Consider the following 21,873-nt stretch of genomic DNA (forward strand, 5'->3'; position numbering starts at 1 on the left):
TATGTTGAGGTGTAGTTTGTGTGCGATTAGGTTTTTATTTACATTGTAAAACAATGTAAAAGCACGTATTATTATTATTATTATTATTATTATTATTATTATTATTATTATTATTATTATTGTAGTTGAGCAGTTAATGAAACAGTGCCGTATCTTGTGAGACGCACACTAGTGCAAGAAACTGTAAGGTTGTGTACTTTTAACGGATCCAATGGGCAATGTCCTTGACTGACAACTTTTCTGATTACGGATTAATCAATTGGATTAATGAATTGAATGTTTAATGAATAAACTTGCCAGCAATACAGCACAGTATAGTTGTGTGAAAGGTTTATGATTGTATTGAGTCATTATAGCGGTAGATGTTCAATCGAGCCGGTTCGTGTCGATAGGAAACTGCTGAGTCACCGCAGCGCTGCTTAGTAATCGATCAGACACTCGGATCAGCGGAGCCGGATCACGACCTGCTTCTACAGCGCCTTTACATGATCCGGACCCGATCCTGTTTTCTGACCCTGTTAGTAAAACCGGATCCTGATGACGTTTTGAAAATGCTAAGCAAGGTTTTCCCCCAAATTTGAAAAAGGAAGTTTCATCTGTACTGCTCTGTATGTTGAAAGAAATAATGTGACCATTTAATAGAATTAATAATTTCAAAATAATAAACAGCTTATGAATATTCAAATCTGTATCTGTTTCTTCATGAAAATATGAACAGAATATTCCCAGATAACCAGACCTTGTCAAAGGCCAGTAATCTATCTCTGTGGTTACTGATTAAACTCAAATTGGTAGCTACAAGAACTGGACTTGTATTTTATTAAAGTGAAAGTGTTTCTGCCCGTCGTCCATTTTGCAGGAAGAAGAATACTTTAATTTTGAATTTTAATTCAGAAATAATTGTCCTGCTGTCTGATATATTCAGATCTGAAGTTCACTTGCTTGCTGAATGGGTTTGATTCAGCTGCAGTAACTAATCTGAGATCCACGCAGGCCAGAACTCACTCTGAATAGCGGCTAACCTTGGATTCACCATCGCTGGCAGAGTGAAAGTCCATTTTGAAGTAACAGGCAGACTTCATTAAGGTAAGCAAGTTTACTCTTAATAATGTAGTTTGTAATTTCTCCTGATTCTCTTAGATCGGGAGCCAACTCAGTGTTTGTGTTGTTGGTTGTTGGAGCAGTGCTGACAGCGCTGTGCAGTTCTATAGATTCGCCTCTCTAGTGAAGAGGTTAAGCCCAAAGAAAGGGTGAGTATTGCTGCTGTTGTGTGTAGGGACCTGTGTCCACTGTATGCCCAGTGTCAATGAGGGCATCAGATTCAGCTCAGACCTCAGTGGACTTGCCTCTGTGTTGTTTCTCTGTGTCCACTAGACTCTTTAGACACATGACCACATCTCTGTGATTATGCACATGCCTTCTACAGTATAACCTTATAGCTGCTCTGAGCTGGTTTAATATCTCACAATCCTGAGGGAATATGATATTATTGTCTCTTACACAAATACACAATGTGAAATTAGAGCTTTTCTGTCATTTGTGCTGATGTAGGTTTTCAGTTGCAGATCTCATATTTCAGTTACAGCTGATCATTGTATTAATGGCAAAAGTGGTTTAATTCCTTCATTATGGATTTTGGCTATGTATTAACACAACTGCCTGCTAAAATGATTCGGAATGTATTATTTGCTGTATTAGGAGCATGTACATACAGTGCATCCAGAAAGTATTCACAGCACTTCACTTTTTCCACATTTTGTTATGTTACAGCCTAATTCCATAATGGATTAAATTAATTATTTTCCTCAAAATTCTATAAACAATACCCTATAATGACAATGTGAAAGAAGTTTGTTTGAAATCTTTGCAAAGTTATTAAAAATAAAAAACAAGAAAAGCACATGTACATAAGTATTCACAGCCTTTACTCAATACTTTGTTGAAGAACCTTTGGCACCAATTACAGCCTCAAGTCTTTTTGAGTATGATGCTACAAGCTTGGCACACCTATTTTTGGGCAGTTTCTCCCATTCTTCTTTGCAGGACCTCTCAAGCTCCATCAGGTTGGATGGGGAGCGTTGGTGCACAGCCATTTTCAGATCTCTCCAGAGATGTTCAATCGGGTTCAAGTCTGGGCTCTGGCTGGGCCACTCAAGGACATTCACAGAGTTGTCCTGTAGCCACTCCTTTGTTATCTTGGCTGTGTGTTAGGATGGTTGTCCTGTTGGAAGATGAACCTTCACCCCAGTCTAAAGGTCCAGAGCGCTCTGGAGCAGGTTTTCATCAAGGATGTCTCTGTACATTGCTGCATTCATCTTTCCCTTGATCCTGACTAGTCTCCCAGTTCCTGCCGCTGAAAAACATCGCCACAGCATGATGCTGCCACCACCATGCTTCACTGTAGGGATGGTATTGGCCAGGTGATGAGCGGTGCCTGGTTTCCTCCAGACATGAGTTCAATCTGTGTTTCATCAGACCAGAGAATTTTGTTTCTCATGGTCTGAGTGTCCTTCAGGTGCCTTTTGGCAAACTCCAGGCAGGCTGTCATGTGCCTTTTACTGAGGAGTGGCTTCTGTCTGGCCACTCTACCATACAGGCCTGATTGGTGGAGTGCTGCAGAGATGGTTGTTCTTCTGGAAGGTTCTCCTCTCTCCACAGAGACATGCTGGAGCTCTGTCAGAGTGACCATCGGGTTCTTGGTCACCTCCCTGACTAAGGCCCTTCTCCCCTGATCGCTCAGTTTGGCCGGGTGGCCAGCTCTAGGAAGAGTCCAGGCGGTTCCAGACTTCTTCCATTTACGGATGATGGAGTCCACTGTGCTCATTGGGACCTTCAATGCTGCAGACATTTTTCTGTACCCTTCCCCAGATCTGTGCCTCGATACAATCCTGTCTCGGAGGTCTACAGACAATTCCTTGGACTTCACGGCTTGGTTTGTGCTCTGACATGCACTGTTAACTGTGGGACCTTATATAGACAGGTGTGTGCCTTTCCAAATCATGCCCAATCAACTGAATTTACCAGGTGGACTCCAATCAAGTTGTAGAAACATCTCAAGGATGATCAGTGGAAACAGGATGCACCTGAGCTCAATTTTGAGTGTCATGGCAAAGGCTGTGAATACTTATGTACAAGTGCTTTTTTTGTTTTTAATTTTTAATACATTTGCAAAGATTTCAAGCAAACTTATTTCATGTTGTCATTATGTGGTATTGTTTGTAGAATTTTGAGGAAAATAATGAATTTAATCAATTTTGGAATAAGGCTGTAACATAACAAAATGTGGAAAAAGTGAAGCGCTGTGAATATTTTCCGGATGCACTGTATCACATGCCAATATAATGTGTTTCAATGTAATAACTCTATTGTTTAGCACCTTACACTTGTTGTGTAAATGATGATGATGATAATAAGCAGAATGAACCATTCAACAGGGGGTTTGAATCTGCAAACTGGTGCCTTATTTGCATTAATGGTCTGAGATGTCAGTTCTTACGCCATAGGAGATCTCAAGGTACTTTTATTTGTCACTCTTGCACATATGCTGCCAATTGGACTGATATCAGTCTCACACAGTTGGTTTAAGCTGTGTGACAGACAGAGCCTGACTATGTTCTCTGACAGGTTCACGATGGGGATCTTCATCAGGGGTCTGGCTTTGCTCATCGGCCTCCTGTGCTCCCCCTCAGGAGGGCAGGAAGAGGAAAAGAGTGAGTATACTATACTACTATACCCTGAGCCGCAGATGTTCTGGACAGACAAGATAGGGGCCAACGTGTCTGCCAACAGAGAGCTGCCCAAACAGCAGAGCAGAGACAGCACCTACAGCATTGCGAGCCACATCCTGGTGAGCCGGGCCCGCAGTGAGGGGCTGCACTGTGTGGTGAAACAGCAGGAGCAGGAGCAGCACTTTGAATGTGGGATCAAAATCAACGGTAGGTCAAGTAGCTCAAAGAGGCTGAGTGAGAAAGTGGACCAGTCTTTTGGCTTGCTCCTCCTCAATGTTCATATTTAAAAGCTGCACAGCATACTGTGACATAACACTTACTGATACATTAATTGTCTCAAGTTAACAGATTTGTCTGCTCACAGTGTTAATCCAGTGCTATAACCTTTCACTATGTGGAAACAAATGATAAAAGACTAGTAGTGTTAAAAAGTGTTCAATATGTAACATGGGTCATTTTACAACTAAAGATAAGCATTGAAGTTTAGTGTTCATGTGCCGTTCTTGTTCACTTCTTGATGTAAATTGATGTTAATTTGATGTACATTTCTAACAGAGACACATACAAGGAAATACATTTCAATTGACTATCATTGTGTATCTAATAACTTCTGTATTAAGAACTATTTAGAACAACTTCTGCACAAGAATTGATTCTTTCTACTGGTTGTGCCCCAGAATAAATACATGTTTTGCTTGCAGATCAGTTCTTTGAAAGCACCCATCCAGTGACAATGTATGTGTCTGTTGTTGTAATATCTATTGTACTGGGCCTGGTGTGCATCCTGGCAGCTGGGATTTATGTTTGGGACCAAAAAAGAGGTAGGTTTCAGTTTGTTTATGCCGCTATTTACACTACACAGTTATGCCAAATATCCTGCCACTTCACAAACACAACTGAAATTAAAGTGATATATATATATATATACTGACTGACTGGAACAGTCATTGTTTAATTTCTGATCAGATCAGTCCCCAAGGTAGTGTACTGTAGTCATCTTGTTGTGCTGTATGTGCACAAATGTATTATATATCTTTACTTTCATTGTTAATACCATATAAAATTGAAAATAAATATTATCATAATATTATTTTACTCAACATTACTAATAAATTGTCAAAAGTTTTATTTTTTTATTTTTTATTTTTTTAGACCAACGTCAGAAACTTAAGGAGTATAGTAAGTCTTGCTAATTTATTTGTGTATATATTTATTTTCCCAATATAGTATTTAAATTGCTCTATCTATCTATATCTATAATTTATATTTATGTATTCCATCTTATCATTCAGACAAGCCAAAAGAATGAAGACAGTAAGTCCATGTCTGTTTCTGTCCCACCAAATGACCAGTCCCTTAATAAGGGGTGTGGGGAGCAGTTTGCTCTACTAAGTTCAGATTGAATTACATTGCGGTAATAGGCTAATTTTATACACTTAGTCCTGCAATACAGGCCTCTGTCTTCCTTTGACAGCCAGCATGAATGAGGGATACAATGAATAGTACATGGACATATTTAATATGCTTTATTATCATTACACTTGTTTATAATAACCAGTATTGTACTGTATTGTATCAGAAATGTTTAACTGGTCGGAGTACCTATAAATGGACAGTCACCATGAGTTGTACATAATAGATTTCCCCACAGGTAAAACCGCTGCTTTCAGTGCCAATATATTTGCATTAATACAATCTTTCTAATTTAATGTATTTACTTATTACAGAACATCTAATGAAATGGCTACAAAGCCTCGAAAAGGGTAACCTCTCTTACATAGTAACTAATGTTACTAACCTCAACATGTATAAATACATATATATACAAGATGTGGAACAAAAATTATAACAAAAACTATTTTCTAATTCTTGTAGTTAATGAAGATCAGAAACGTCTATTAGGTATGTATGTGATATGCTTCAGGAAGTGTGCTCTATTGTGTCCAGCAAAAACTGAGGCTTTCAATGATTCCACCTGAAACAATAATCATGGCAATTATGAATTATGTAAAAATATGACTATGGAATGAAGCATTTCAAAATGTAATTGGTTAACATTGATACAAGGTAATTATTTGGTAAAATAGATCTCAAACATTGTTTTTTGTTTTACATACACAGATGCTGTAAGATACACCCCAAGTTCAGGTAGTTATCAACTTAAAGTGTATATCGTGGGTTGGTGGGTCGGTTCGGGGACCCTGTCTGTCGGTCTGTCTGTGCTTATGTGTGTATATGTGAATGCATGTGTCTGTGTGTTGTTGTTTTGGGTTTGGGAGGGATATTGTTAGGTGGAGAGTCATGTGGCTTCCCCCGTCTCCTGGATGGTATCGCCGGGGAGCGGCGATTGGCGGGTGGAAGTCATGTGGCCCGGGGGGTATATTAGGTGGTGGTGACCCACCGCTCGGACAGTTCAAAGAGAGGCGTAGACAAAAGCAGACCAGAGTGACCTTCTGAGGAGAGATAGCTTGGAGGGAAAGTTGAGGTACCTCCCTGTATCTTCAATAAAGTCTTGGTTTTGTTTGAAATCTTTTGTTTTACATTTCTTTATTTCGTTATCGTCCTCCAGACCCGAGGTCGTTACAATTGGTGTGTAGCGTAAGGTACACTTATGAATTTAAATTAAAGAAGTGAATTTATAGTATCACCTCATCACGAATCCTGGAATCTTGTAGAACTCAATTTCTGTAATAATTGGACGCAGACACCAATTCCAAAGATATAAATTGTCAAATTTATTCAAAACAAAGACTAAATGTAGCACTACACTAATTATACTAAAGGGAAAAACTAATTAAAATTCAACTCTAGATCAACAAATTAAAGACAAATCACTTCCGTGACCAAATCAAAGACCATGGGATCGCATATGATATCACACAAATCGTTAAACAAAAAAGGTTATAAACACATTGACTACAATACCGGTTGGTAAGACGGAGGTGAGTCTCTCATTAGTATTGTTAGTCAGACATTAAATAACTACGCAGGTTAGTATTTATGTCAGGTAACTTCTCGTTATATATATCAGTCTCATTTACGTTTAGGTGCCGAGAAAGATCCTATCATTACTTGTTACCACAATTTCCCTTAACTGAGTTATGAATCACAGATTAACATTTCTAATTGATTTCTCAAATGTCATGAATCACAAACTCCAAACTGTTAAACTTATCTGAACTTGGTCGCAGAGAGGCCTCTCTGTCTTCGGGCTCAGATAACAGCGCACGGCACGAGGTTCGTGTGGTTTGGAACAAAGGCAGTCCGGTTCGGCTTTGTCCAAGAACTTCCACTCAGTCGATGCACCTGGAAGTTGGGGGTTTCGTGAAACAGAGTCTTTTCCAAACAGATTTTCCACTAGTTTGAAGACTCCAAGGTTGTACACAAAATCTTCTTGGCAAGCAGGGTCTCTCTTACGTACTTATTAGTTCTTTAAAAGAATTCTTCGTACGGTTAAATCTCCTTCTCCCAGTTTAACTATTCTGTTGCCGGCAAAGACTTTGTTGATTTCTGGTTCCAGTTCGGGCAACAGAGCTACAGGTTGAGCTGTGGCAGCGAGTTTCTGGTTCAGGTGAGAGAGCGTGAGGGAGATGCCGTGCGCTACCCTTGAGTTTGTGAGATTGGATTTCGGTTTCAGCCCCCAGTGTCCTATTGGAGGGGGGGTTGATTTATGACTGATGTCAATCCATGCCATCTTTTGGAAATGCCGGTTGGCCCGGGTTCGTAGCTCTATGTCGGGTATTTCGGCTCTCGTCCATTTCAAATAGTTTTTATTACCTACAGGCCCCCTTCCCCAGACATCTGACAGGAGGATTCCAAACTATTTGGCCTATTCTCAGTGCCATCCTCCCACGACTGTCACTTTGATGTAAACCATTCCCACGCTTTAAGGAAATCTGATAACTTTGGGGGGGAGAGGTCTTCTTTAGATCAGTGCTTCAGCTCAGAGCTAAAATGCTCTTATCAAAATACACCCAACATAACGCTACAGGTGTCAGAAGTGTGGGAAACGAGCCTGAGTCAGCCCGTTCTCAGTGAAGAGATGGAAGAGCAGCGTGAGGGCGCGCTGTAATGACAGGGGGGATTAGTGTAGCGATCTCGAGCCCCGCTAAGAGGCCTGGGCCTTTTAGAGATGCGGTAAGATCGCTGCATTGCGGCGCGAGAACCCCCGGGTCGCTACAATATTGACCAGTTTGAAATTTTATCAAAATCTCTAAAATTGTTTTATATTTACATTTCGTCTTGGAGTTAACTGCCATTGTCATTCAAAAGTCCACTACAAAACTAATTCTGAAAACAAGGAAGACAGGACATTCATTAAGAGAAATAACATAAAATAATATATTAAATTACATATGTCTGGAAGACAAAAATGTGCAAAAAAGAATATGCAGTCTTGTATATTACGCATGCAAAATGAAACAAAAGAGTCATGACATATTTGTATCTCATTTGATATTTGTTATTAACTTGAAAGCTTATAACCTTCAGAAGTGCATTTTGACAATCTTATTTTTTTTACTCTCCTAGTTTGGAACTGGATTTGTGATTCTGCAGGTAACATACGACATCTGTGTTTAACATTGTTTGTGTTTTCTAACTTCTATTTAAGTTTGTATTGTGGTCTAAACCTTCTTACAAAATTAACAATTTGGAAAAGTTGGTACCTTCCTCCTATAATCAGGGGAACGATGTCTGCATAACTTTGCACATGTAAATACCCCCAATCCAATATTACTAGAATTACAAGAATTCCTGGTCACTACTACTAGCACTACTTATATTTGATTTCCTTTATCATGCCTATAACAATTAATTAAACGTAACTGTAAAGTCAAGTATTAACACATCATATCTTTGTCTGCAGTTGATGTGACTCTGGATCCTGAAACCGCACAGGACAGCCTCAGTGTGTCTGAAGATGGAAAGACTGTGACACTGGGAGAGAGTCAGAGTGTCTGAGACAATGGGAAAAGATTTGAGCAACTGCCTGCTGTCCTGGGCACGAAGGGCTTCACCTCAGGGAGACACTACTGGGAGGTGACAGTGGGGGAGAAGACTCAGTGGTATGGTCACTAAAGCGTCTGCTGGGAGAGTTGGGAATGTAGTCATGTTCCCTGAGAGAGGATACTGGGCTCTGAGACTGAAGGAATCAGAAGGTTGATGCTGCCACCAAGACTTCCCTGCTCCCGAGTCTGAAGCTCAGGAAGGTGGGGGTGTTTGTGGACTGTGAGGGGGGGCAGGTTTCCTTCTACAACGTGGGGAAGAGGTCTTACATCTACACTTTCACTGACACCTTCACTGAGAAACTCTTAAGTGGAAAGTCCCAGTTTACTAAACTAGGAAAATCAATATTAAGTAAAAATGAAACAGATAAAGCCTCTCATAGTTGCAAGGATGGCACAGAGCAAAACACAAATGAAGCGCAAACAGCAGCTGCTCCACAGGAGACAAACCCATTCTTGATCTCAGGAGAACCAGTGGATGATAAGTCAGCGGGTACGAGCACAGCAGGAGAAACAGCACAGACCATTGACACAGAGCACATACACAGTACAGCTGATTCTGATTCCATAAGGAAATGTGAAACCGAAAAAGAAGTCAAGGCCAGCAATCCATTTGAGAGTTCAGAAGACCTAACTGATGGTAATGAATCAGCAGATGCAAACGCAGCAGCAGAAACACCACAGAAGACTGACCCAGAACACAAAACCAGCGAGACAGTACAGCCCTGTTAGTGTCTGATAGCCCGTCTGACAGAAAACAGTCAAGCAAAAAAGGAAAATTTGCTGTAAAAATTAAGAATCCACTTTTTGATCAGTATTGCACTCAAGGTCATTCAAGAGACATCAGACGCATAAAGTGTAAGTGTAACCCAAAGACAGTTTTCTAAAAACAAAAGCATACATGTTTTTCTAATGTTTCATAAGCAGGAAATAAACTGCCAATATTTGTATCTCTGTGATGCTCTGGGCAAGACACAGGAGTAAACTCAGAGTGGTGGGGAATGTTTAATGACTGTATATTGACATTTTCACAGGTGTGTAAATAATGGAAAACTAAGAATAGATTGTCTCTCTTTTGCGTCTTGATTACATTTCCTCCTCTTTGACACTTGACTGTACTCTTATTTATATCTACAATACTAGATGTGCCTTTCTTCTGCATTAAATATTAATTTCAACATTCTGATTATTTAAAGAGGAACTCCATTGGAATTCCATAGTTTCTCAGGTTATTCTATACATTGAAACATATTCTGTGGATTGAGCTTATCATGTCTAGCTCATTCTGTGTACCAGAATTAGAGATGGAGAAATATACCGTGATGTCACCGGTGTGCTAACTCTGGAGCTGCTTTGCTGGAAGTCAATGGGGAAAGTCAGAAAAGTCATGAAAATCATTACAAAATTAAATGTTATGCACGTTTGACAGCCCCATCACCCTATTTTCCTGAAAGAACCATCTGTTTATAGTAATAAAAAGTTTATTTCACCACCCAGAACTGTCGTTATTATTTCACATGATTATTTTATTAAAGGGAAAGCACATGTAGGCTACATCGGAGTGCGAACTGCGCACATGTGTTCTCCAAAGGGGAATCCGGGCTCTTAGTTTTGATCTGTCTGCTGGCAGCAGTGAGAAGACTGAAGAAGAGAAACTACGTTTTTTGACTGAACACCAGCTTGCTCTTGAAACAATAAATTAAAATAATGTAGTCAATGCCCGGCAGGGTCGTAGGTTTTGTTTCAGAAATGTCCATTATGGGGAGGATGGGTGATTGTCCCCTACATCTTTGGAGCTGGGCATACAATGGTGGGGGGGACAATTTAAGGTTCTCTCAACATTGGTGGCGGGTGTGTGGGTCCCGTCCCCCCTAAACCTATGCCTATGATGCCCAATATAGCTCTAAAGGCATCTTTACCAGACAAATGTTGTACTTACATATACCATTAATTATTTTAATCAAATCAAATTAAGTAGATGTTAACAAAAGCATAATTACACTGTTCTTATGAGTAACTAAGATGTAGATAGTAGAGTACCAACTATGATAATACACTGTAATTATAAAGTGTTGCCAAAATGGGTACATTTTTAAACTTTTCTTATCTTCTGTGTCATCTTGTTTTATTCATATTTCTAGATAGAAAGCTGAAAGGTACTTTCTGTAATTTCTCAAATCCTGCTGTAATATATATTCATTTTGTAAATAAACCTTTAAGAAAACATTTTTAAATAATTGTATTATTATTATATTTATTAATAATAACTAATCCAAATTAACAATTATTGGTTCCTATGAATTCCTACCCTTCATATTTGTCATTAGCCCTTGCTAATCCACATCGTTCAAGGCTATAACCCTTATGACCCCTGCCCAAGGACATCTTCTGAAACACATGCTGTTGTGCCATCCATTTCATTTCACACTGCACACTTCTCTCCCAGACAGCACACTGATTCTAGCCCACTAATGGCCTGATTCCAGCATCAAGTCGTCCCGATGCCAGTTGCCGGAATCGGCCCAATGTCAAATTGTATTACAGCCTAGAATCAGTACGACAGGATTTGCCAGAATCGGTGTGGTGTCAAGTTGTATTATGTCCTGGAATCGGCCAGGACCCGGCCACCGGCATTTATTACCTAGGAAACCCACCACCACCATTCAGTGCAACTCAAATTGTGTTAACCACTACAATTAATTTCATACCAGCATTAAAATAGTAAGGATTGTGGTGGAAGAAAGTTTTAGAGTCGGGAGTTCTAACCAGAATTTATTTTGTGCACAGAAGGAACAGAGCAACACAGAACTCAAAGGATTTTAGGCCAGCATGACACTGTTCCCCAAGAGTTTTGAGGTAGTACACAGCTTTTATATCCCCTCTGGGACATACCCTCTAGAGGTTTTACATTTTACAAACAGTGTCTGAATGGTTATTTCCAATAACCAGCAGTGATTTCATTAGCATTCTAAACTAAGCCTTCATTAATATTATAATCAGTACTCATGAATAATAATCATTAACCTCTGAATTGCTGCATTGGAAGGTATATTTGCAGATTATATGTTGCAAGAAAGGAATGTGAGCTGCTGATAACCAAGTTAGGAGTAACAGCACACCAAGGACAAAGGCAGGATAGGATTTATATATTTTCCCCCGCATCCTTTTTTAAAATTCCAGAATAATATATGTATTAGAAACTGATTTTATGGACTCTTAATTCCACTGCTCAATGTGTTATGTGCAAATTTAGAAAGGGCATTGGGCGGATTTCCTAAGTGTAAGTTTAACATACCACTGTAAATGTTTTGTGGATTAGGATTGGGCCAGGATCCTCCGAACCCTTTACACTTTCTCTTCAAACGTACCTGATAAGACTGTTTTCAAACCAGACCTTGTCAAAGGCCAGTTATCTATCTCTGTGGTTACTGATTAAACTCAAATTGGTAGCTACAAGAACTGGACTTTGCTTTCATGAAAGCGAAAGTGTTTCTGCCTGTCGTCCATTTTGCAGGAAGAAGAATACTTTAATTTTGAATTTTAATTCAGAAATAATTGTCCTGCTGTCTGATATATTCAGATCTGAAGTTCACTTGCTTGCTGAATGGGTTTGATTCAGCTGCAGTAACTAATCTGAGATCCACGCAGGCCAGAACTCACTCTGAATAGCGGCTAACCTTGGATTCACCATCGCTGGCAGAGTGAAAGTCCATTTTGAAGTAACAGGCAGACTTCATTAAGGTAAGCAAGTTTACTCTTAATAATGTAGTTTGTAATTTCTCCTGATTCTCTTAGATCGGGAGCCAACTCAGTGTTTGTGTTGTTGGTTGTTGGAGCAGTGCTGACAGCGCTGTGCAGTTCTATAGATACGCCTCTCTAGTGAAGAGGTTAAGCCCAAAGAAAGGGTGAGTATTGCTGCTGTTGTGTGTAGGGACCTGTGTCCACTGTATGCCCAGTGTCAATGAGGGCATCAGATTCAGCTCAGACCTCAGTGGACTTGCCTCTGTGTTGTTTCTCTGTGTCCACTAGACTCTTTAGACACATGACCACATCTCTGTGATTATGCACATGCCTTCTACAGTATAACCTTATAGCTGCTCTGAGCTGGTTTAATATCTCACAATCCTGAGGGAATATGATATTATTGTCTCTTACACAAATACACAATGTGAAATTAGAGCTTTTCTGTCATTTGTGCTGATGTAGGTTTTCAGTTGCAGATCTCATATTTCAGTTACAGCTGATCATTGTATTAATGGCAAAAGTGGTTTAATTCCTTCATTATGGATTTTGGCTATGTATTAACACAACTGCCTGCTAAAATGATCCGGAATGTATTATTTGCTGTATTAGGAGCATGTACATACAGTGCATCCAGAAAGTATTCACAGCACTTCACTTTTTCCACATTTTGTTATGTTACAGCCTAATTCCATAATGGATTAAATTAATTATTTTCCTCAAAATTCTATAAACAATACCCTATAATGACAATGTGAAAGAAGTTTGTTTGAAATCTTTGCAAAGTTATTAAAAATAAAAAACAAGAAAAGCACATGTACATAAGTATTCACAGCCTTTACTCAATACTTTGTTGAAGAACCTTTGGCACCAATTACAGCCTCAAGTCTTTTTGAGTATGATGCTACAAGCTTGGCACACCTATTTTTGGGCAGTTTCTCCCATTCTTCTTTGCAGGACCTCTCAAGCTCCATCAGGTTGGATGGGGAGCGTTGGTGCACAGCCATTTTCAGATCTCTCCAGAGATGTTCAATCGGGTTCAAGTCTGGGCTCTGGCTGGGCCACTCAAGGACATTCACAGAGTTGTCCTGTAGCCACTCCTTTGTTATCTTGGCTGTGTGTTAGGATGGTTGTCCTGTTGGAAGATGAACCTTCACCGCAGTCTAAAGGTCCAGAGCGCTCTGGAGCAGGTTTTCATCAAGGATGTCTCTGTACATTGCTGCATTCATCTTTCCCTTGATCCTGACTAGTCTCCCAGTTCCTGCCGCTGAAAAACATCGCCACAGCATGATGCTGCCACCACCATGCTTCACTGTAGGGATGGTATTGGCCAGGTGATGAGCGGTGCCTGGTTTCCTCCAGACATGAGTTCAATCTGTGTTTCATCAGACCAGAGAATTTTGTTTCTCATGGTCTGAGTGTCCTTCAGGTGCCTTTTGGCAAACTCCAGGCAGGCTGTCATGTGCCTTTTACTGAGGAGTGGCTTCTGTCTGGCCACTCTACCATACAGGCCTGATTGGTGGAGTGCTGCAGAGATGGTTGTTCTTCTGGAAGGTTCTCCTCTCTCCACAGAGACATGCTGGAGCTCTGTCAGAGTGACCATCGGGTTCTTGGTCACCTCCCTGACTAAGGCCCTTCTCCCCTGATCGCTCAGTTTGGCCGGGTGGCCAGCTCTAGGAAGAGTCCAGGCGGTTCCAGACTTCTTCCATTTACGGATGATGGAGTCCACTGTGCTCATTGGGACCTTCAATGCTGCAGACATTTTTCTGTACCCTTCCCCAGATCTGTGCCTCGATACAATCCTGTCTCGGAGGTCTACAGACAATTCCTTGGACTTCACGGCTTGGTTTGTGCTCTGACATGCACTGTTAACTGTGGGACCTTATATAGACAGGTGTGTGCCTTTCCAAATCATGCCCAATCAACTGAATTTACCAGGTGGACTCCAATCAAGTTGTAGAAACATCTCAAGGATGATCAGTGGAAACAGGATGCACCTGAGCTCAATTTTGAGTGTCATGGCAAAGGCTGTGAATACTTATGTACAAGTGCTTTTTTTGTTTTTAATTTTTAATACATTTGCAAAGATTTCAAGCAAACTTATTTCATGTTGTCATTATGTGGTATTGTTTGTAGAATTTTGAGGAAAATAATGAATTTAATCAATTTTGGAATAAGGCTGTAACATAACAAAATGTGGAAAAAGTGAAGCGCTGTGAATATTTTCCGGATGCACTGTATCACATGCCAATATAATGTGTTTCAATGTAATAACTCTATTGTTTAGCACCTTACACTTGTTGTGTAAATGATGATGATGATAATAAGCAGAATGAACCATTCAACAGGGGGTTTGAATCTGCAAACTGGTGCCTTATTTGCATTAATGGTCTGAGATGTCAGTTCTTACGCCATAGGAGATCTCAAGGTACTTTTATTTGTCACTCTTGCACATATGCTGCCAATTGGACTGATATCAGTCTCACACAGTTGGTTTAAGCTGTGTGACAGACAGAGCCTGACTATGTTCTCTGACAGGTTCACGATGGGGATCTTCATCAGGGGTCTGGCTTTGCTCATCGGCCTCCTGTGCTCCCCCTCAGGAGGGCAGGAAGAGGAAAAGAGTGAGTATACTATACTACTATACCCTGAGCCGCAGATGTTCTGGACAGACAAGATAGGGGCCAACGTGTCTGCCAACAGAGAGCTGCCCAAACAGCAGAGCAGAGACAGCACCTACAGCATTGCGAGCCACATCCTGGTGAGCCGGGCCCGCAGTGAGGGGCTGCACTGTGTGGTGAAACAGCAGGAGCAGGAGCAGCACTTTGAATGTGGGATCAAAATCAACGGTAGGTCAAGTAGCTCAAAGAGGCTGAGTGAGAAAGTGGACCAGTCTTTTGGCTTGCTCCTCCTCAATGTTCATATTTAAAAGCTGCACAGCATACTGTGACATAACACTTACTGATACATTAATTGTCTCAAGTTAACAGATTTGTCTGCTCACAGTGTTAATCCAGTGCTATAACCTTTCACTATGTGGAAACAAATGATAAAAGACTAGTAGTGTTAAAAAGTGTTCAATATGTAACATGGGTCATTTTACAACTAAAGATAAGCATTGAAGTTTAGTGTTCATGTGCCGTTCTTGTTCACTTCTTGATGTAAATTGATGTTAATTTGATGTACATTTCTAACAGAGACACATACAAGGAAATACATTTCAATTGACTATCATTGTGTATCTAATAACTTCTGTATTAAGAACTATTTAGAACAACTTCTGCACAAGAATTGATTCTTTCTACTGGTTGTGCCCCAGAATAAATACATGTTTTGCTTGCAGATCAGTTCTTTGAAAGCACCCATCCAGTGACAATGTATGTGTCTGTTGTTGTAATATCTATTGTACTGGGCCTGGTGTGCATCCTGGCAGCTGGGATTTATGTTTGGGACCAAAAAAGAGGTAGGTTTCAGTTTGTTTATGCCGCTATTTACACTACACAGTTATGCCAAATATCCTGCCACTTCACAAACACAACTGAAATTAAAGTGATATATATATATATATACTGACTGACTGGAACAGTCATTGTTTAATTTCTGATCAGATCAGTCCCCAAGGTAGTGTACTGTAGTCATCTTGTTGTGCTGTATGTGCACAAATGTATTATATATCTTTACTTTCATTGTTAATACCATATAAAATTGAAAATAAATATTATCATAATATTATTTTACTCAACATTACTAATAAATTGTCAAAAGTTTTATTTTTTTATTTTTTATTTTTTTAGACCAACGTCAGAAACTTAAGGAGTATAGTAAGTCTTGCTAATTTATTTGTGTATATATTTATTTTCCCAATATAGTATTTAAATTGCTCTATCTATCTATATCTATAATTTATATTTATGTATTCCATCTTATCATTCAGACAAGCCAAAAGAATGAAGACAGTAAGTCCATGTCTGTTTCTGTCCCACCAAATGACCAGTCCCTTAATAAGGGGTGTGGGGAGCAGTTTGCTCTACTAAGTTCAGATTGAATTACATTGCGGTAATAGGCTAATTTTATACACTTAGTCCTGCAATACAGGCCTCTGTCTTCCTTTGACAGCCAGCATGAATGAGGGATACAATGAATAGTACATGGACATATTTAATATGCTTTATTATCATTACACTTGTTTATAATAACCAGTATTGTACTGTATTGTATCAGAAATGTTTAACTGGTCGGAGTACCTATAAATGGACAGTCACCATGAGTTGTACATAATAGATTTCCCCACAGGTAAAACCGCTGCTTTCAGTGCCAATATATTTGCATTAATACAATCTTTCTAATTTAATGTATTTACTTATTACAGAACATCTAATGAAATGGCTACAAAGCCTCGAAAAGGGTAACCTCTCTTACATAGTAACTAATGTTACTAACCTCAACATGTATAAATACATATATATACAAGATGTGGAACAAAAATTATAACAAAAACTATTTTCTAATTCTTGTAGTTAATGAAGATCAGAAACGTCTATTAGGTATGTATGTGATATGCTTCAGGAAGTGTGCTCTATTGTGTCCAGCAAAAACTGAGGCTTTCAATGATTCCACCTGAAACAATAATCATGGCAATTATGAATTATGTAAAAATATGACTATGGAATGAAGCATTTCAAAATGTAATTGGTTAACATTGATACAAGGTAATTATTTGGTAAAATAGATCTCAAACATTGTTTTTTGTTTTACATACACAGATGCTGTAAGATACACCCCAAGTTCAGGTAGTTATCAACTTAAAGTGTATATCGTGGGTTGGTGGGTCGGTTCGGGGACCCTGTCTGTCGGTCTGTCTGTGCTTATGTGTGTATATGTGAATGCATGTGTCTGTGTGTTGTTGTTTTGGGTTTGGGAGGGATATTGTTAGGTGGAGAGTCATGTGGCTTCCCCCGTCTCCTGGATGGTATCGCCGGGGAGCGGCGATTGGCGGGTGGAAGTCATGTGGCCCGGGGGGTATATTAGGTGGTGGTGACCCACCGCTCGGACAGTTCAAAGAGAGGCGTAGACAAAAGCAGACCAGAGTGACCTTCTGAGGAGAGATAGCTTGGAGGGAAAGTTGAGGTACCTCCCTGTATCTTCAATAAAGTCTTGGTTTTGTTTGAAATCTTTTGTTTTACATTTCTTTATTTCGTTATCGTCCTCCAGACCCGAGGTCGTTACAATTGGTGTGTAGCGTAAGGTACACTTATGAATTTAAATTAAAGAAGTGAATTTATAGTATCACCTCATCACGAATCCTGGAATCTTGTAGATCTCAATTTCTGTAATAATTGGACGCAGACACCAATTCCAAAGATATAAATTGTCAAATTTATTCAAAACAAAGACTAAATGTAGCACTACACTAATTATACTAAAGGGAAAAACTAATTAAAATTCAACTCTAGATCAACAAATTAAAGACAAATCACTTCCGTGACCAAATCAAAGACCATGGGATCGCATATGATATCACACAAATCGTTAAACAAAAAAGGTTATAAACACATTGACTACAATACCGGTTGGTAAGACGGAGGTGAGTCTCTCATTAGTATTGTTAGTCAGACATTAAATAACTACGCAGGTTAGTATTTATGTCAGGTAACTTCTCGTTATATATATCAGTCTCATTTACGTTTAGGTGCCGAGAAAGATCCTATCATTACTTGTTACCACAATTTCCCTTAACTGAGTTATGAATCACAGATTAACATTTCTAATTGATTTCTCAAATGTCATGAATCACAAACTCCAAACTGTTAAACTTATCTGAACTTGGTCGCAGAGAGGCCTCTCTGTCTTCGGGCTCAGATAACAGCGCACGGCACGAGGTTCGTGTGGTTTGGAACAAAGGCAGTCCGGTTCGGCTTTGTCCAAGAACTTCCACTCAGTCGATGCACCTGGAAGTTGGGGGTTTCGTGAAACAGAGTCTTTTCCAAACAGATTTTCCACTAGTTTGAAGACTCCAAGGTTGTACACAAAATCTTCTTGGCAAGCAGGGTCTCTCTTACGTACTTATTAGTTCTTTAAAAGAATTCTTCGTACGGTTAAATCTCCTTCTCCCAGTTTAACTATTCTGTTGCCGGCAAAGACTTTGTTGATTTCTGGTTCCAGTTCGGGCAACAGAGCTACAGGTTGAGCTGTGGCAGCGAGTTTCTGGTTCAGGTGAGAGAGCGTGAGGGAGATGCCGTGCGCTACCCTTGAGTTTGTGAGATTGGATTTCGGTTTCAGCCCCCAGTGTCCTATTGGAGGGGGGGTTGATTTATGACTGATGTCAATCCATGCCATCTTTTGGAAATGCCGGTTGGCCCGGGTTCGTAGCTCTATGTCGGGTATTTCGGCTCTCGTCCATTTCAAATAGTTTTTATTACCTACAGGCCCCCTTCCCCAGACATCTGACAGGAGGATTCCAAACTATTTGGCCTATTCTCAGTGCCATCCTCCCACGACTGTCACTTTGATGTAAACCATTCCCACGCTTTAAGGAAATCTGATAACTTTGGGGGGGAGAGGTCTTCTTTAGATCAGTGCTTCAGCTCAGAGCTAAAATGCTCTTATCAAAATACACCCAACATAACGCTACAGGTGTCAGAAGTGTGGGAAACGAGCCTGAGTCAGCCCGTTCTCAGTGAAGAGATGGAAGAGCAGCGTGAGGGCGCGCTGTAATGACAGGGGGGATTAGTGTAGCGATCTCGAGCCCCGCTAAGAGGCCTGGGCCTTTTAGAGATGCGGTAAGATCGCTGCATTGCGGCGCGAGAACCCCCGGGTCGCTACAATATTGACCAGTTTGAAATTTTATCAAAATCTCTAAAATTGTTTTATATTTACATTTCGTCTTGGAGTTAACTGCCATTGTCATTCAAAAGTCCACTACAAAACTAATTCTGAAAACAAGGAAGACAGGACATTCATTAAGAGAAATAACATAAAATAATATATTAAATTACATATGTCTGGAAGACAAAAATGTGCAAAAAAGAATATGCAGTCTTGTATATTACGCATGCAAAATGAAACAAAAGAGTCATGACATATTTGTATCTCATTTGATATTTGTTATTAACTTGAAAGCTTATAACCTTCAGAAGTGCATTTTGACAATCTTATTTTTTTTACTCTCCTAGTTTGGAACTGGATTTGTGATTCTGCAGGTAACATACGACATCTGTGTTTAACATTGTTTGTGTTTTCTAACTTCTATTTAAGTTTGTATTGTGGTCTAAACCTTCTTACAAAATTAACAATTTGGAAAAGTTGGTACCTTCCTCCTATAATCAGGGGAACGATGTCTGCATAACTTTGCACATGTAAATACCCCCAATCCAATATTACTAGAATTACAAGAATTCCTGGTCACTACTACTAGCACTACTTATATTTGATTTCCTTTATCATGCCTATAACAATTAATTAAACGTAACTGTAAAGTCAAGTATTAACACATCATATCTTTGTCTGCAGTTGATGTGACTCTGGATCCTGAAACCGCACAGGACAGCCTCAGTGTGTCTGAAGATGGAAAGACTGTGACACTGGGAGAGAGTCAGAGTGTCTGAGACAATGGGAAAAGATTTGAGCAACTGCCTGCTGTCCTGGGCACGAAGGGCTTCACCTCAGGGAGACACTACTGGGAGGTGACAGTGGGGGAGAAGACTCAGTGGTATGGTCACTAAAGCGTCTGCTGGGAGGGGTGGGAATGTAGTCATGTTCCCTGAGAGAGGATACTGGGCTCTGAGACTGAAGGAATCAGAAGGTTGATGCTGCCACCAAGACTTCCCTGCTCCCGAGTCTGAAGCTCAGGAAGGTGGGGGTGTTTGTGGACTGTGAGGGGGGGCAGGTTTCCTTCTACAACGTGGGGAAGAGGTCTTACATCTACACTTTCACTGACACCTTCACTGAGAAACTCTTAAGTGGAAAGTCCCAGTTTACTAAACTAGGAAAATCAATATTAAGTAAAAATGAAACAGATAAAGCCTCTCATAGTTGCAAGGATGGCACAGAGCAAAACACAAATGAAGCGCAAACAGCAGCTGCTCCACAGGAGACAAACCCATTCTTGATCTCAGGAGAACCAGTGGATGATAAGTCAGCGGGTACGAGCACAGCAGGAGAAACAGCACAGACCATTGACACAGAGCACATACACAGTACAGCTGATTCTGATTCCATAAGGAAATGTGAAACCGAAAAAGAAGTCAAGGCCAGCAATCCATTTGAGAGTTCAGAAGACCTAACTGATGGTAATGAATCAGCAGATGCAAACGCAGCAGCAGAAACACCACAGAAGACTGACCCAGAACACAAAACCAGCGAGACAGTACAGCCCTGTTAGTGTCTGATAGCCCGTCTGACAGAAAACAGTCAAGCAAAAAAGGAAAATTTGCTGTAAAAATTAAGAATCCACTTTTTGATCAGTATTGCACTCAAGGTCATTCAAGAGACATCAGACGCATAAAGTGTAAGTGTAACCCAAAGACAGTTTTCTAAAAACAAAAGCATACATGTTTTTCTAATGTTTCATAAGCAGGAAATAAACTGCCAATATTTGTATCTCTGTGATGCTCTGGGCAAGACACAGGAGTAAACTCAGAGTGGTTTGGAATGTTTAATGACTGTATATTGACATTTTCACAGGTGTGTAAATAATGGAAAACTAAGAATAGATTGTCTCTCTTTTGCGTCTTGATTACATTTCCTCCTCTTTGACACTTGACTGTACTCTTATTTATATCTACAATACTAGATGTGCCTTTCTTCTGCATTAAATATTAATTTCAACATTCTGATTATTTAAAGAGGAACTCCATTGGAATTCCATAGTTTCTCAGGTTATTCTATACATTGAAACATATTCTGTGGATTGAGCTTATCATGTCTAGCTCATTCTGTGTACCAGAATTAGAGATGGAGAAATATACCGTGATGTCACCGGTGTGCTAACTCTGGAGCTGCTTTGCTGGAAGTCAATGGGGAAAGTCAGAAAAGTCATGAAAATCATTACAAAATTAAATGTTATGCACGTTTGACAGCCCCATCACCCTATTTTCCTGAAAGAACCATCTGTTTATAGTAATAAAAAGTTTATTTCACCACCCAGAACTGTCGTTATTATTTCACATGATTATTTTATTAAAGGGAAAGCACATGTAGGCTACATCGGAGTGCGAACTGCGCACATGTGTTCTCCAAAGGGGAATCCGGGCTCTTAGTTTTGATCTGTCTGCTGGCAGCAGTGAGAAGACTGAAGAAGAGAAACTACGTTTTTTGACTGAACACCAGCTTGCTCTTGAAACAATAAATTAAAATAATGTAGTCAATGCCCGGCAGGGTCGTAGGTTTTGTTTCAGAAA

At 39.9% G+C, this 21,873-nt stretch overlaps 2 protein-coding genes across 4 annotated transcripts; both read left to right on the forward strand.

Annotated features, from left to right (window-relative positions):
- Window positions 1-790: 790 nt before the first annotated feature.
- Window positions 791-10,233, forward strand: LOC136768719 (butyrophilin subfamily 1 member A1-like). Of its 2 annotated transcripts, XM_066723053.1 has the most exons (9): window positions 791-1,086; window positions 3,625-3,935; window positions 4,430-4,549; window positions 4,881-4,907; window positions 5,456-5,491; window positions 5,604-5,630; window positions 5,850-5,876; window positions 8,259-8,285; window positions 8,596-10,233. In XM_066723053.1, exons 2-9 carry the CDS (start codon window positions 3,632-3,634, stop codon window positions 8,688-8,690), a joined length of 663 nt encoding a protein of 220 aa, XP_066579150.1. In that variant the 5' UTR covers window positions 791-1,086; window positions 3,625-3,631; the 3' UTR covers window positions 8,691-10,233. The 2 variants fall into 2 exon arrangements, with proteins under 2 accessions (XP_066579150.1, XP_066579151.1); XM_066723054.1 differs by lacking the exon at window positions 5,456-5,491 and having other exon boundaries at window positions 792-1,086.
- A 1,969-nt stretch (window positions 10,234-12,202) lies between these two features.
- On the forward strand, window positions 12,203-21,622 carry LOC136768720 (butyrophilin subfamily 1 member A1-like). 2 transcript variants are annotated; one of them, XM_066723056.1, is made up of 9 exons: window positions 12,203-12,475; window positions 15,014-15,324; window positions 15,819-15,938; window positions 16,270-16,296; window positions 16,845-16,880; window positions 16,993-17,019; window positions 17,239-17,265; window positions 19,648-19,674; window positions 19,985-21,622. In XM_066723056.1, the coding sequence occupies exons 2-9, from the start codon at window positions 15,021-15,023 to the stop codon at window positions 20,077-20,079; spliced, it is 663 nt and encodes a 220-aa protein (XP_066579153.1). In that variant the 5' UTR covers window positions 12,203-12,475; window positions 15,014-15,020; the 3' UTR covers window positions 20,080-21,622. The 2 variants fall into 2 exon arrangements, with proteins under 2 accessions (XP_066579153.1, XP_066579154.1); XM_066723057.1 differs by lacking the exon at window positions 16,845-16,880 and having other exon boundaries at window positions 12,204-12,475.
- The last annotated feature ends 251 nt before the right edge of the window (window positions 21,623-21,873 follow it).

The sequence above is a fragment of the Amia ocellicauda genome, chromosome 14 (genome assembly GCF_036373705.1).
Source record: "Amia ocellicauda isolate fAmiCal2 chromosome 14, fAmiCal2.hap1, whole genome shotgun sequence".
Lineage (NCBI taxonomy): Eukaryota > Metazoa > Chordata > Actinopteri > Amiiformes > Amiidae > Amia > Amia ocellicauda.

Excerpts from the sequence above, each read along its gene's own strand:
- LOC136768719 (XM_066723053.1), top strand. The coding sequence starts at position 3,632 with ATGGGGATCTTCATCAGGGGTCTGGCTTTGCTCATCGGCCTCCTGTGC. Across the intron at positions 4,550-4,880 it reads TGTTTGGGACCAAAAAAGAG|ACCAACGTCAGAAACTTAAG; the intron begins GTAGGTTTCAGT and ends TTATTTTTTTAG. Across the intron at positions 5,631-5,849 it reads AGATCAGAAACGTCTATTAG|ATGCTGTAAGATACACCCCA; the intron begins GTATGTATGTGA and ends TTACATACACAG.
- LOC136768720 (XM_066723056.1), top strand. The coding sequence starts at position 15,021 with ATGGGGATCTTCATCAGGGGTCTGGCTTTGCTCATCGGCCTCCTGTGC. Across the intron at positions 16,297-16,844 it reads TCAGAAACTTAAGGAGTATA|AACATCTAATGAAATGGCTA; the intron begins GTAAGTCTTGCT and ends TACTTATTACAG. Across the intron at positions 17,020-17,238 it reads AGATCAGAAACGTCTATTAG|ATGCTGTAAGATACACCCCA; the intron begins GTATGTATGTGA and ends TTACATACACAG.